The sequence below is a fragment of the Choloepus didactylus genome, chromosome 6 (genome assembly GCF_015220235.1).
Source record: "Choloepus didactylus isolate mChoDid1 chromosome 6, mChoDid1.pri, whole genome shotgun sequence".
Classification (NCBI taxonomy): domain Eukaryota; kingdom Metazoa; phylum Chordata; class Mammalia; order Pilosa; family Megalonychidae; genus Choloepus; species Choloepus didactylus.
The window spans coordinates 30,511,694-30,528,630 of record NC_051312.1 but is presented as its reverse complement, the minus strand read 5'-3'; the positions used below and the strand labels follow the sequence as shown (position 1 = coordinate 30,528,630).

Genomic DNA, 16,937 nt, shown 5'->3' with positions numbered 1-16,937 from the left:
ACACTGTAAATTCTTGTTCTTGGGCCTTCCATGACACCCAGTCTAAAGAGGCCTCCTTCCTCTCTAAGTCACTCTCTACACATCAATTTTTTCATTAGTTTTTTTTTTTTTTTAAGCACATTTCACTCTCTGAATTTATCTTGATTATTTATATGTTTAGTTATTTATTGCCAAACTTTCCACTAGAAACTGTTTAAAAATGTAGGCTTTTGAGCCAAACTAAATGGTTCAAATCCTACCTTAGGTGGGGGGAGATGATGGGGAATTATAGCTTAATAAATACAGAACTTCTGTTTGGGATCTTCAAAATTTTTTGGTAATGGATGGTGGTGAGGGCACAACTTACGAATATAATTAATACTACTAAACTGTATGCTTGAAAGTGATTAAGCAGGGAAGATTTATGTGTACATATGTTTCCACAATAAAAAATAAAACAAAAATCCAATCTGAGGCTTTCACTAGCTCTGTGACCTCAAGTAAGTTATTTAAATTATCCAAGTTCTGTTAATCTTTTGGATAGCAAGAATAATATATTTATTTCATTAGTTTCTTAGAGGATTAAAAAGAGCAATGCCTTAAAAATATATGAATATTGTAGTATATAAATACTAGCTTTTTTCTGCAACTATTAATTATTATCCTATATCTTTCTTGTTTGTCATGAAGAAATCATTAAATTCTATGGTCTTTTGTTAACCTGATTTTGATTTAGGAGAAATTCCATTTGTTTACAAACAGTGAATTTTTCAGAGTGCTAATTTCATCAATCTTGCATTGATTTTATTGGATTTAGTCTAAGAATTATATAAGTTCCTCATGGCCACTTATAATAATTCATACAATTGAATAATAAATACAAATCACAGATTTTTAAAAGTCAGGCAGGAAAGGAGCACTGATGAAGAAGTGAGGGTGGTAACAAAGACAATGACATTTATTAAGCGCATAATAAGTACCAGGCACTTTTCTGGATGCCTGTGCATATTAGCTTGTCTAATCCTTAAAACAGTCCTATGAAATAGGTACTACCATATCATTGTACATATGAACTGAGATTAAAATAAACCTCAGATCAGTTGAGACGTATGCCAGTTACATAAACCACTAAGATGGAATTCAGTCCTAGTTTTGTTGACTCCAGAGCTGCAGATTCTCCCCCATAGCCTTAAACTCTGCTGCCTAGAACACTTCCAAAGACTGAAAAATTTCCCTAAGGTGACTGATGTCCTTGCCTGAAGTTAAGGGAAAAGTTATGTGGTTGATCCTACCAGAAGGCACCTCATTCATATAAGGAGACAGGACCAGGGCAAAGACCCACAGAGGCACCTGGATGGACTAAGGCTCCTCTTCTATCAAGAAGAGAATCAGCCCAAATCTGCCACAAGTGGAAGCCAGAACAGCATCAGCCAGGCTCACTAGTGAATCTGTTAGTAACAGATGCATTTTCCAGTGAGTTCTACCAAATATTTAAAGAAAAATATCACCTTCCTAAACTCTTCCTAAAAAATAGAATTGTATGCAATCCTTCCTTATTCACTCTAGTAGGCCAGTTTTATGCTCATACTAATCCAAACAAAGACATCACAGGAAATCATAGAGACCAATATCTCTTTTTAATATAGGTGCAAAAATTCTAAATACTAGTAAATCAAATCCAAAAGCATATGAAAGAATTACCCTCTATGACCAATTGAGATTTATCCCAGTAATGAAATGAATGGTTCAAATATGAAAATCAATCCATGTAATATACCATATTAATATAATGAAGGAAATAAAAACATGATGATTTTAATTGATCCCAAAAATCATTTGACAAAATCCTACCCCCTTCCATAACAAAACACTCAACAAACCAGAATGGAAGTGAACTTCTTCAACCTGATAAAAGGCATCTATGAAATACCCACAGATATTATTATTCTTAACAATAAAAGACTGAAAATTTTCATAATAATATCTGAAACAAGATGGGAATCTGCTCTCAGCACTTTAATTCCACATCATGTTGGAAATGCTAATCAGGGCAATTAAAGAAGAAACAGGAAAAAAAGACATTCAAATTGGAAAGGAAGAAATAAAACTATTTATATTCCCAGATGACATGATCTTATATGCAAAAAACCCTAAAGATGCAAAAAAACTATAAGAGCCAATAAACAAATTAATCAGTGTTACAGGATATAAGATCAACATACAGAAATCAGTATTTCTTAACACTATCAACGAACAACCCAAAACTGAAATTAGGAAAACAATTTCATTCACAAGAGCATCACAAAGACTAAAATTCTTAGGAATAAATTTGACCAAGGAGGTGCAAGGCTTGTACTGAAAACTAGAGAAAAAAAATTAAAGATATTAGAGAAGATATATATAAGTTGAAAAGCATCCTGCATTCATTGATTGAAAGATGTAATATAATTAAGATAACAATACTTTCCAAAGCAGTCCCAAATTCATTGCAATCCCATTCAAAATTGCAACTTCCTTTTGTGAAGATGTGCAAAAGCTGATTGGAAAATTCTTAGGAAATTTCAAGGTACCCAGAATATACAGAGCCATTTTGGGAAAAAAAACAACAAAGTAGTAGGATTCACACTTCCTGATCTCAAAAACCACTACAAAGCTGCAATAATCAAAACAGTGTGGGACTATAATAAGAATAGACTTACAGATAAGTGGAAAAAATGGAGAGTCCAGAAATAAACCAAAATACCTATGGACAAATACTTTTGGAAAAGGATGTTTGACCTTCATTCAATGGGGAACAAATAGCCTCCTCAACAAATGGGGCTGGTACAACTGGAAAGCGACATATGAGTAAATTTTCACCCCTTTTCTCTCACCATATACAAAAATTAACTGAAAGTGGGCTAATCATATCAATTTAAAAAGTAAAACTGTAAAGAAAAAGGTGATAAAATGTCACTTTTCTGTATATATGTTATATTTCATAATAAGGAAATAACTGAAACTGTGGAAATGTAACCCATAGAATTTGTTGAAATTTGCTCTCTAGCTACTTCTTAAATTGCACTTTGAAAGTTATCACTTTTATGTATATATGTTATTTTGCACAACAAAAAAAATGAAAAAAGTAAAATTATAAGACACTTAAAGGAAACATAGGGACAACTATGCATGACCTTGCATTGGGCAATCGTTTCATAAGTATGACAAAAACACAAGCAGTGATAGAAAACTAGGCAAATTGGACTTACTCAACATTTAAAACTTTTGTGCATCAAAGAACATTATCAAAAAGTTGAAAAGACAACCGATGCAAATGGAGAAGATATTGGCAATATAGGCTTTTGTCTTTGGTCAAATTTCCGTATATAGAGACTGGTAATGATAATATCTTCCTAACTGGTATTACCTGAGACTCAAATGATTTACCAAATTCAGCAGAGTGAATAATACATGAAAAAAATACTCATTATTTTTCAGTTCTTGAGGTATTCACATTTCCTTTATCTCCTACAAATTTTTCAGGAAATCTCAACTTCACTGTCATATTTTTTAGTGGAGAGATCAAACATGCATAAAAGATTTCAGAATTTGTAAGGATTTGTGAATCTTTATTGAATACTTCAAAAGCTGGCCGTTCTTTCCTTCTACTCTCTGCATTTGATCAGAATTCTAATATCTGTTATCTTACAGAGAAACTACATATATGAGTTGAGACAATTCTTGCCAAAACCTGGATCAGTCACAACATGAGCTTTCTTTTCCTTTACAGAAGATGACAATAGACAACAAAGAGTTTCCTTTATGACAGATGCCTTTAAGCGTCCATACATTATTTCAGATAACCCTGCTATACCCTATAAGAAGTTTTCCTTATCATACTTTTTGCACATGTGAGGGAAAGGAGGCCTAAAGAAGCTGAGAAACTTGCCCACGGTCACATAGATAGTAAGTAAAATGGCCAGTCCTAAGAGGTGCAGTTTATTGTACTCCAAAGCTCTTGCTAATAAGCATGATTCACATTTTTAATATTATGCAGCAGTTTCTCTAGCCTATATGTGCTTATCCTCAGGCCATCAGCAGTAGAATAAAGGTTTTTCACTAAGCTAAATGTCATTTGTTATCTTAATCAATCCTCCCTATAACTCAGTGAGTCAGATAATGTTTGGATTGTTTTACGTGTTCTGATAAGGTCATGCACCCTTACTCCCACAGCTAGAACATTCTGTATCCTACCTCCCAGACTCTAAAATCACTTCCCAACCACAGTCATAGAGAGACTGATAATCCATCCCAGTTCTCTCTCCCCTACATGCCCAGCAACCCTGGTGTCACAGATGTCACGGCCACAAGAGACAACAGGATGAAATGGCTTGGCTGCTATTTGGCTGAAGTTGCTAATTCTAATCCTCTGGGAGTTGAAAGTTCACAGCATCCCTATCTTCTTGGCTGGAGCAATGTCTGTTTAAATATTTCCTCATAATCATGCATGAAAACACGGGATATTTGAGCCTAGAGACCACTTGACATAACCAATCACAGATTATTGTTTGTTTCTAAGTTTCCAAACCATTTGGAACTGGACTCAAGAGCCAAAGGAGCTATCTCAAGGATTAGCATTGTGTTTCTAAGAAAAAGGCTTACGGGAACCGAATTCAGGAAGCTGCTACTCCAGGGCAGCTTTACTTCATTGCCAAGTAAATGCCATCCCTAATTTTCCTGCTTTAACATAGTTTGCTCTTTTCAGGGTGATAAATCAGGTTAGTTTTGATCAAGTGACTTCTATAGTATAAATCGTCTTGTCACCAAGAACACAAGAATGACAAATTTGTAGGAAACAGACCTAGAAGAGATGGTTCCAATGATAAATTGTTGCTCCATTAGTTTCTTTTAAAGCCTAGAGATTTTAGAAGTTCTGACTAAGGAAATTCGTATCTGAGCTGGGATGCTTGTGGTCCACATCCACAAGATGGTGTGAGCCTCCAGAGCAAAAATAAACTCAGGGCATGAACTCAGATTTATTTAGGAAGTTTCCCTTTCAATCATTGTCGAGTCAACAACTGAGGAAAAGAAATACCAGACTTAAGGTAAAAACGAATGAACTGCAAAGCAGTAGTTAATCATGAGTCAATGATTGTTAAGTCCATGCAAAATGTTCTCTAAAAATAAGATGCCTTGTCATATATTCAACCTATTACTTCCCCAAACATATTCAGAGAGGTGGGTACAACCAGTGACTTCTTTATTGGTATTTTTCTCTCTTGGTGACACCAGGATCAATTTACAGGTAAATTATAAGTAAACATGTGTTTCTACTGTCTGTGATTATTCTGAATAATGACCAGGATACCCATTACTAAGAAAAGAAGTTATTCAAGATGTAATGGACACAGACTGGAGATAAGAAAATAAAACTTCTCTAATTAAATTATTTTGCTGATTATAAAGGCAATGTATTCTCTACATAGAAAAACCAGATCAGAAAAATTATGAAAGATGCCTGCAAATTCTGCCATTAATACCATAATTCAGATGGCATTATTTATTTGGTATACTGTTTTTAGATACTTTTCTATGTATATATGTCATTTTGTACACTTGGTAGCCTATTATATATGACATTTTATAGCTTACATTTTCCACTCGATATTATATTGACAGTATTTTCCACATCACCAATCTTTTTTATGAAACACTTTAAAATCCACTTGATATTTATAATTATATATTCTGATTCATTCAATAGTTCCCTTTAAATAGACTTTTGAGTTGTCTCCAAGTTTTCCATCATAAAAAATTATTGTGAAATGGAACCTGTATGCATCATCTTTTGTCCATTATTTTTATCTAGAATAAATTCCTTGGACTAAGGAATACTAGACCAGACATGACCAATTACAAATAGCTTATTACATAGAGTAAAATCACTTGCAGAATGTTTTAAACCAACACATACTTACAAGTACTGAATAATGTAACTCTCATACATCCTTGCTAATTTGCCAGTTAAAAATAGTTCACATTCTGAATTCTTTTTTTATATTTTAAAAAATAAAGGATTCTTGATATCTTGTTTTTTCTGGAAATTATATTTTCATTACATTTGCCCTTAATGAATAAATATTGTGAGTAGAACTGTTTTTCTGTGAATGCTATCTTATAGTAATAGTTGTTGGTCATACTTTTTGCAATTATTTTCAAGACTGTTCCATGTCTTTGTGTAGTTGAAGCTGTCTTATTTGTCCTATGTTTTATACATTTTTTGCTTAACAATGCCTTCCCCATATGGACATTAGATACATATTTATCTCATTTTCTATTTTTAAACTTATTTTTTTTAAGGTTTTAGCACAATTCTTTTTTATTTTTTTTTATTTCTTTTTTTTTTCCATTTTTTGGGATAATATGCAGAAAAGACTTACACTGCTTTGAAAAATGCCTATTAGTTTTTGAAAAACTTTTGTTACTCCCAGTGTTATAAGTCATAATATTCTTTTCAATATCCTTTAAATTGTTATCCATTAAGGAACTTGCCATAATTGCTTCCTCTTTAGCTTATCCATGTTCATCTTTTTAATAGTATTTTTAAAATACCAATAAGCTTTTGAATTTATTTATCAAATCTAGTATTTTTCCATTTTCTTATGTATTTATTTCTGAATTCAGATGTTATCCTAATATAACTGGTACATTTTTTAAACTTCATGAGGTACTTAGTTCATTTATAGTATTGCTTATTTCATTTATTTTCTCTCTTGATATTATAATGAGAAAATATTGAAAAATAAGAATATTGTGTATATTCTAATTTTTTTCTTTTATCAATAATTTAGATCTATGAAGAAAACTATATTTTTACCTTTAAAAGACAAACTTTGAGAAAAGCATAATGACATTTTTCTATTCTTCTGTGCCCTTTGTTATTATTCCTACATTATAGATGAAAAAGTTTAGGCTCAGTACTACCAAGCGCCATACAAGGGCCATACAAATTTCACATAGCTACTTATCAGTGAAAACAGAATACAAAAATAGTCTGACTATTCTACAGAATACACTCTGTCCAATAAATTATGGTACTTCTGTTTCCTCAAATTAAAGTATCTGTTTTCAGAATCTCTTCAGAGAGGATTTCATAATCTTCCTCAAAATGAGTATTTATTTGCAAAATATCCCTGAAATAAAAGTATAACTGAAGCCCCACAATAGTGAATTCATCAGGAGTTTCAGAAAAGTTGAGGGTCTAAACATTTCATCATGCTATTTGTTTTATTCTCTACAGGATATTATTCCCCCAGAGGATTTTGTAAAAGAATCTGCAGTATTATACAATTCTCTTACAGTGTAGCATGAGCTCACAAAGTTTAAACATTAGGGTGTATCTTTCTGCAGCCTCAAATATTCAGTCATTTCTGGTGATTCTAAAATCACTACATCACCTCTAATTTAATGTTGAAATAGCTTGATGTTTTCTACATACCCTTAAAAAAGTTAAAATTAACAAGGATAACCAAATCTGTGTAGCTTCATCAGGTGATGTGATGAGGAAAAAAACACGGGGCAGTAGGTGCTGATAATTCAAATCCCTGCTCCTCCTTACAGGCTTCTTTTTATTCCTGCTTCTCTATGGCAGAAAATACTACGGCAATGATTATCTATTCATTCACAATTGCAGAATATGTGCCTGGTGTTACAACAGTCATAAATACCTGCTCCTCTGGTGAGGGTATGTGTGCAGAGAAGAGGGCTATATATTCAATACAGTACTAATAAAATAGCTCAAATTTAACACTGGGATTTAACTACTAGGGAGTTTCCATTAACCTTACAGGAGACATAATCATGACAGATATATTATTTGCTTGGTCAAGATGTATCTATTATCATTGCAATCCTTGTGCTATCTGCAGGTAAATCTTTTATCCAAACAACAAATTGGAGTCATGAAGCAATGAACAACGTGACAGAATTCATCCTGCTCGGCCTAACACAGAACCCAGACATCCAGAAATTCTTGTTTATCCTGTTTACACTCATCTACTTTCTCACCCTGGCAGGCAACTTACTCACTGTAGTGACTATTACCACCAGCCCACTCCTGGAATGCCCCATGAATTTTTTTCTGTCTTTCTTATCTTTCATAGATGTCTGTTCCTCATCTGCCATGGCCCCTAAGCTGATCTTTAACTTACTTGCTAAGAAAAAAACTATCTCCTTTGGTGGGTGCATGACTCAGGTCTTTGCAGAGCATTTCTTTGTTGGAGCTGAGATCATCCTGCTCATGGTGATGGCCTATGACCGCTATGTGGCCATCTGCAGGCCCCTGCACTACATGACCACAATGAGCTGGCGGGTGTGTGGCCTCCTGGTGGTCCTGTCCTGGACTGGGGGATTTCTTCATGGTCTGATTCAAATCCTTTTTATGGTGCAGTTACCCTTCTGTGGCCCCAATGTCATTGACCACTTCATCTGTGATCTTTACCCTCTCCCGAAACTCTCCTGCACTGACACTCACATCTTTGGACTATTTGTTGTTGCCAACAGTGGGCTGATATGTTTGCTCAGCTTTTCTATTCTTATCACTTCCTATGTCTTTATTCTTTGCTCCATCAGAACTCACAGCTCTGAAGGACAGTGGAAGGCCATCTCCACCTGTGCCTCCCATATTACTGTTGTCATCTTACTCTTTGTTCCCTGTATATTTGTGTACATTCGGCCCGTGGGCACCTTCCCCATTGATAAAGTTGTGGCCGTGTTTTATACTCTAGTAACACCCATGTTAAACCCTTTAATCTACACCCTCAGAAATTCAGATGTGAAAAATGCCATGAAGAAGCTCTGGAGCCAAAGAATGGTTTTGGGTAACAATTAATGTAAATAAGATGAAACAAAATCTATTCATATGTTAACAAGCGTGGCTAATATGAATGATAATGACCTTGCAATCAGAATATGTAAGTTTAAGTATATACTATCCCTTTTTCTATCTGGAATCTTTAATGTTTCCTCTTTCTTGTATATTAATGTTTCATTAAATAATGGCTAAGTATTTTCCAAATAGAAATTCCCTTGCATTTACAGATTATTCATAAAAGGGACATTCTAATTGACATAAAATTGTCACAATGTTTGGAAAATCCATGGCTTTACTTAACTAGTGGAACAATTCTTTGCAAACATCTAGGTATATATTACATACGCAAGAGGCCAATACCTAGAAAAATATTTAAACAAAAAGGGATGACGGATGGCTATTTTGTTGAAAATTCATGGTTTTAATGCCAACTGCTGACATCACAGTGGATTTATTATTGTGAGAGATAGAGATCAACCAGAAATGAGCAGATTTGGAGATGAGAGAAAGTCCTAAACTCAGACTTACACCAAAATTGCTGTTACTGTGTTGCAGGACTTGAGAAAGCCCCATTTACACTGTAATCCAGGGCAGTTTTTCCATGAATAAATTATTTTCTCTGGCTAAAGCCAAGGAGTGGTATAAAACTATTCAGTTTACAGCCATAGAGCAAACTTGCACATGATATTCCCAGATAGAATGTATTTTTGGAACACTTTTTCTTTCAAAAATATCTTACATAGCCCTTAACCTCCAAATAAGTTTTATTGGCTGGATTTGTGTGTTAGCTAATAGGTCTAGAAGTAGCTTGTAAAGGAATAAAAGTAGCTGGTACAAGAGACAGAGTTTATCATGTGAGTTATCAAGGCAGAGTAAACACGTTCATATTTTAATAGAAAATTGCCTACCAGTTGCAGACTAATGAAATGGGAAGTCCTTTGATACATAGGCACTTACATTGTGTGCCAGTTTGAAACTGGTACATACCTCAGAAAAACCACCTTTTAATCCAGTGTTGACTGGGCAGACCTATTAAGGATGGGACCTTTTGATTAGGTTGTTTCCATGGAGGTAAGACCCCACCCATTCAAGGTGGTCTTATTTAGTTTACTGAAGTCCTCTATGAGAGGATAAAAGGGAAAAAAAGGAAAGACATTTTGAGGAGAGCACAGAGCTGGAGATACTATGCTAAGAGATGAAGCCTAGAGTTTGCCCCGGAGAAGCTGAGTGAGAACCCACAGACACTTAAGGGGAAAGCCACTGAAAGCAGTGCAACCCAGGAGCAAAGGACCAGCAGACACCAGCCTTGTGCCTTCCCAGCTGACAGAGGTGTTCCGGATGCCATCGGTCTTTTCCTCAGAGATGGTATCTACCTCTGGATGCCTTAATTTGGACATTTGCATGACCTTAGAACTGTAAATTTATGAACTAATAAATCCCTATTGTAAAAGTCAATCCCTTTCTGGTATATTGCATTTCCAGCAGTTTTAGCGAACTGGAGCACATTGCACCACTAAGAGAAAGAAGCCAGATGAAAGAAGAGGATCCAGCTCAAATGCAGTGTAGAAGTCTTCTGATCTTAATGGCCACTGCTATTTTTTGGAACTGAATGAACACATATTACCTCACAGTCATGCTAAATCTTATGTTAAGTATATATTACAAACAGATTAATATTCAACAGTTAAGTAAACAATTCATTCCAAATGAGAAATCAGTTTTTCAGTTGTGGCTAGCTCATTTGCTTATCACCAAACATCCTTCTGCTTCCCAATGTATGTCCAGCTCCCTTATATTTCAATCAGACCATGTGCCCAGCTCACAGAGGAGACATGCCTCACTCAGTGTGAAATGTTAAGGAGCCAATGTGCAATCCAGCTTTCCTTTACCCTGTTTCACCAAGCATGCAAGACTGCGTTAAAATGGAAGGACAACACAGTGGAAACAACCCGGATTACTGAGTGGAAAACTGCCCTACAGGATCACTCAACACTGAGTGGCTTTTACCTGATTATGAAATAAAATTGTATATGATCAGGATTCATCTGCTACCACAACAAATGTACTTTATTCTGACTAATTTGTTGACTAAATTCAACCTTACAAGGACCTGTAAGTATTAATTAACAGATTTGCATAATTTTTGCATTATCTTGATTGTTAAATAGGGTAGAATGGATAAATAGCAATCCTCACACACAAAAAAAATCCAATGAAAACTTCCGTCTGCTTTCAGTGTAACACACTACAATAACTGAAGTGTTTAAACCATAAATTCAGGCATCATCTTTTTCCTTTTAGCATTATGGAAGTCAATGCTGAAAAAAGCTATACTATCCTAGAAAGAGGATCATAACAACATGAATTACAATATGAACTTGGTTTCTTCTATGCTTCTTGAGCAAATTTTCTGGCTGTTCTAGATAGTTCCCACTTCTATACCCTCTTCTCAGCATATGCTCCAATTTCGTACCAATTTCCTGTAGTCCTTATCCTACAAATAGTCCTCTCATCTCAGAAGGAAACTATTCCTCCCACTTGTCAGGAAAAGAGAAATCATTACAGAATCGTTCTCTCCTCCTCAAGATTCTTCATCAATAAATGTATCCATAAACCTTTTTCATCTATAGGCCTTCCTACCCAATGAGTAAAACATGCAGGATTCCTGTATAATTTTAATATGTCAACATGTATGTGACATACAGCTCTTTCCTTTTTCCTCAGAAATATTACTTCTAGCATCCATCAACAGAACATTCCACAAATATTTATGGGTCCTGTAAGTCCCAATGAGTGTTTTGGCCCCTAAGTCAAAAAACAAAAAACAAAAAACAAAAAACAAAACAAGGGGAGGGTATTACAAAATTCCAGTTCCTTTCTTGTCTGTATGATAATGAAAGTCAGAGGTTAGAGTTAGAGTAGAGCTAGAGTTAAAGTAGAGCTAGAGTTAGAGCTAGAATGCAGTTGTTAGATTTAATCTGTTCTGTTGCTAGGAAATTCTCACTACGGTTAGTATCATTTGTCTCAGCTAGTATCCTCTTACAGAGACAGATCTAAACCAATAAATCAGGTTCACAAAATCCATGCTCTATATAAGTAAATGTGTTTCACAGGATCTGCAAGGGCACCCACTTATTGCTTAAACAAGTTTCCTAATGGTGAATTTTTCTATGGGTAGGAGGATGCCCACACCACCCCTCATTGTCTCCTTAAGTACAGGGACAACCTGAACCCAACATGCCAAGTGAATTACACCAGCCCAACTGGTTCTTGGCAAGATTGCAACCAAGTCCACATGAGAGGAAATGGAATTGGAGCTCCCCTCCCTTTAGAGTTTCTCTCTTCATCCTCTAGGTGTATTTTGAAAAGGATGCCTAACTAAATGTGATTTTCCCATTGACTTCTGCATGTAAACATAAACCCTCACTCTATGTGTGATGGTTCCCCTCTGTAGGGTAGAAGAAAAGAATACTAATCCTCTAATTCTGTTACAATATACTGACTCCTAGGTGCTCATGCAAAACAAGCTATTTTATCCATGCCTTTTAAATCACACAACTGAGTGTGAGAACAGCTGTAAATCCAGTCTCTTAGGTGCTGTCTGCCAATCATTAATTATAAGGCCACACAAGAAAAGATCACATTCACACAGGATATTCAGGTGATGTTTATTTTTGAGTTAGTTCATAATATTCCACATAGACATAAGTAGTATGAGAAAAATCTTACATATTGACACATGTAATTACCATTTTTGGTTATCTTCATTCCTTCGTATAGATCCATATTTCCATCTAGAAAAACATTCCCTCTGCCTGAAGGACTTCCTTTAATGTATCTTGTACTCTAAGTCTGCTGCTGATCAATTCTTTTGGCTTTTACATGCCTGAGAAAAATATTTATTAGTATTTGTTTTTGAAAGACCTTCTTGCTGTGTATACATTATAGTTAGACAATTTTTTCTTTCATATGGTGTTCCACTGTCTCCTTCCTTGCTTTGATTCTGACAAAAAGATTGATGTCATTCTTATCTTCTTCCCCCATGCAACCATGTTTTTTGCAACCTCTACTTTGCAAAATAGGACACAAGGCATGAAGAAATTGAGTAATTGTCCAAGATAACACAGGATTAAAAAAAGAAGAAAACCAAGAGGGTTATATTAGTAGGTATGTCTGCCATACAAACATTTCTCTCAACTTACTTTGTCAAATATTTCCCAAGTATTTTCTATGCAAAATACAGTAGCTTGATGATTTAATGTGTCATCTTTTGGTATTTCTCCCAATAACCCTATATTATGTAAGGCAGTTTGACAGACCCTGGTAACTTAATTGACACATCTAGCATCATATATTAGTAGGTAGAAGAATTTGAAAAAAAAATTCAAGTTCATTTCTTTGGTATACAATCCTCTAGGATGTTGGCATGGCCCAGTCACGTAGAAGATGCCCCTGTTTATATAAGTCTAAACTTCTGCTTAGACTTTCTTCTACCCTGGAGCCATCAAGAAATTCCAAAAACAATGCTGCCTTGATGGTGCTAAGGCAGGCCACCAGGATGGAGCCCAAAGGTAGGAAAGGAAGTTAGGAGTTGTTCTCTTTTCCCCAACTTCTCTGTCCTGTTCAGCTGCTGCATACTGGATCTGTCTGAGAAGTAAGTCCTGCTTAACTCTGGTAGTGGAACCCAAACTCCTGAACAATCCAGAACTGGTCTGAATCAGTGCTTCCTTTTCCATCACGTCCAGCATGTAGACATATCACAGCACCAGCACCTAAAGAGTTACACTAGCACAAGGATTACAGCCCAGGATTAGAAATCAGATCACTCTGGATTTAAATTGAAGTGCCAGTAATTATTAGCCTTTGAATTTGGCAAAATTTCCTTATACATAAATTGATGTGCTATGATCTCCCTCATCGGGATTATAAAGAACTAAGAAGAGATACCACACTTAGCAGAATGACTGATAGATAAAAATGCTTATAATTTATTAGTTCTCATGATATTCGTATTTCCTGAATCTCCTACAACTTTCTCAGGGAATTTCAACTTCACTGTCAGACTTTTTAATGGAGAAAACAAACGTGCATGAAAGATTTCAGAATTATAAGGACTGGTAATCCTTGATTGAACACTTCAAAACTTGGCTTTTCTTCCCTCTAAATATTTTTGTTTGTCTAGAATCCTAACAATAATAAGAGGAAAGAAGAATACCTATGTATGCGACTAGTGACAATTCTTCTAAGAACCTGAGTAGCACATTGGCTCCTAAATGTTTCAGCCTGAATGTGAACACATCATTTCTGTGAGCTACTCCTATGGCCCTTCTTAAACACAAGGGGGCTGAAAATATGTTTGAAGCACTTGGGTATTTGGTGATGAGCTAATGGATTGGATTCATTGAGAAAAAGTGACCTCCAGATGGGGATCATGAATTCTCTATTTTGTACTAGCTACTTTTGTTCCTATTATCTAAGGCTCAAGTCTATCCACTAAAAGATATTTTGGAGAGGAAGTGTTCTATGGAGGTTTTTGAGGAAAAAATTGTTCCACATATATATTCTTTCTGGGAATACCCTATGCAAGTTTTCTCTATGGCTGTACCTGGAAGATTGTAATATTGACCCTTGGTTTAAGACAGAGAAAATAATTTATCCTGGGCAGAACCCAGGTTATGATGCAAAGGTGCTCCATGGGTTGTGAAACACAGCAGCAGCAACTTTGGGATGATACCTGCCTTAGAAACTTTCGTCCTCCACATACATTCATTTCTGATTGATGCTTATCTCCTACAATAATATGGCTACACTGAGTTCAGCAGTTGGGATTAAAGCAATTCATTTCCAACAAAATTCATAGCCATAAACTTTCTTTAAATATTTTAAGTACTTGGGCTTTTTGTTATATAACCTATACTTGAAGATTTGCAGATAATTTTCTATGGAATATATAATAAAATGGATATTCCAGACTGTGAAAATTTTTGTCAAATAGCAATGTTTCATTGATTAATAATTTGTACATGCACAGTTTCTAATTTGAAGGAATTTTAGTAAACTTTTAATTAAATATTGAAATTTTATGAAAGGAGAACTATTCAAGACTCCATGTAACAAGGGGATAAATATACATATACCAACATATTGTGACTGCAAGACCATTATCTTCTGAAATACCAATACTTGATCTTAAAATATGAACAGTTTTGTTAATCTTTTTATTTTCATGATTTGTTATCAAGATCATGCTTTGGCTCCAGAACTTCTTCATTGTAGTTTTCATCTATGCATTTCTGAGCATGTAGATTAAAGGGCTAAATATTGATGTTATCACAGTAGAAAATAGAGCCACTGCTTTATCCATGCGGAAAGTGGTCATGGGACAAAGGTATAAAAATATACAGGGTACAAAGAATAATACAACCACAGTAATATGTGAGGCACAGGTGTAGAGAGACTTTCTTCATCCTTCAGAACTGTGAGTTCTGAGGAGGCAAAGGCTGAGGACATAGGAGGTGATAAGAATAGAAATATTGAGCAAACACAGGAACCCACTGTTGGCAGCAAGAAAGAGTCCAAAGATGAGTGCGTCAGTGCAGGAGACTTTCAGAAGAGAATAGGGATCACAGAAGAAATGGTCAATGACATTGGGGCCACAGAAGGGCACCCATGCGTTGAGAAGGATTTGAATCAGCACATGAAGAAATACCCCAGCCACACAACAGGAGGTCACACACCCACCGGTTCATTGTGATCATGTAGTGCAGGGGCTACAGATGGCCATGTAGTGGTCATAGACCATCACCAAGAGCAGGAGGATATCAACTCCTCCAAGGAAATGTATCACAAAAACCTGAATCATGCACCCAAGAAAGGAGATTGTTTCCTTCTCAGCAAGTAGGTCAAATATAATTTTGGGGGCTATGGTAGAATTGAAGGAGCCATAGTGAAGGACAAGAGAAAATATATAGGGAACCTGGGCTGGGCTGGTGGCAGCAGTTAATACATTGAATAGGTTTCCTGCCATGGTGAGAGAGTAGTTGATATCAAACACAACCACGAAGAGTTTCTGCACCTCTGGTTTCTGCGTCAGGCTGAGCAGGATGAATTCTGTCATGATGTTCACTTGTTCCATGATCCAGTTTTGCAATAGGATAATGTATTTAATGCAAATAGCATGGGGATTACAACTCTAGTAGATCAATTTTGCTCAAGAAAATAATGTATCTGTTAGATAAGTTATTTCTTTTAAGATTGTTGGAAACCAGAGCAAACTCTAGACTTAAAGTTCTGCTGTATTGTTAATCATATTTAATGTTGAATACATAGCCTTCTTCTCAACACACACATACACACACACGCACGCGTGTCCGGCGCTGCCCCGCTCGGTCCCCGGTTCCCGGCCGGCGAGGGGAAACAGGGAAGGAGAGAGAGAGATGCAGACTGCGCGAACTAACCTGGTCATGAATCACGACTCGAACCACACGGCAGTTGTGAAAGCAAGCCCTTTACTACAGCTAGATGAACATTCTGTGTTACTGGTTCCCACACGGGGCACGGCGCCTCGTGGGAGAGCAGCCTCGATGTGGCCGTCAGGCACGGCTCCTTGTGGGCTGTCTCACCCTACCCCGTCCGGGTAAGACCTTTTATACACAATTAACAACCAATAAGCTTCTAGGCTAGTATCGCGTATACAGGATTTCGATTGGTAGGAGCGGGTGGCGGATACATGCGTCACTATGCGGAAACAGGATGCAGGCGCCATCTTGGCTCACTCGATGGGCGGGGGTAACTCTAGAGCAGGCTGCAGCGCATACGCTAGGCCCGATTCGGGAGGCGGCTTTCCACATCTCCCCCTTTCTTATTTATTTTTGACCCAGTGTCTCCAGTGATGAGCGTGCTCCCGTGAACCCAAATGGTTCACAACCTCTTTGGTGCTTTGGGGAGTCTGGACTAGGCCTCAGCCATCCAGCGGCGGAGCCTCTAGCACCAACCAGAATGCTCACGTCATATGGAGACCGGAGAGTCCGTAAGCTGGAAGCAACGTGACTCTCCCTGCAGTGCTTTGCCTGGCAACTGGGGAACAACGACGGGGGCAGGAACAGCA

The 16,937-nt window shown here is 36.4% G+C and overlaps 1 protein-coding gene and 1 pseudogene across 1 annotated transcript; one reads left to right on the top strand and one right to left on the bottom strand.

Annotated features, from left to right (window-relative positions):
* The first annotated feature begins 7,857 nt into the window (after nt 1-7,857).
* Nucleotides 7,858-8,848, top strand: LOC119536508 (olfactory receptor 4C5-like). Its single transcript, XM_037839330.1, has one exon. It carries the CDS (start codon nt 7,928-7,930, stop codon nt 8,846-8,848), a length of 921 nt encoding a protein of 306 aa, XP_037695258.1. The 5' UTR covers nt 7,858-7,927.
* A 6,265-nt stretch (nt 8,849-15,113) lies between these two features.
* Nucleotides 15,114-15,965, bottom strand: LOC119536870 (annotated as a pseudogene).
* Nucleotides 15,966-16,937: the final 972 nt, after the last annotated feature.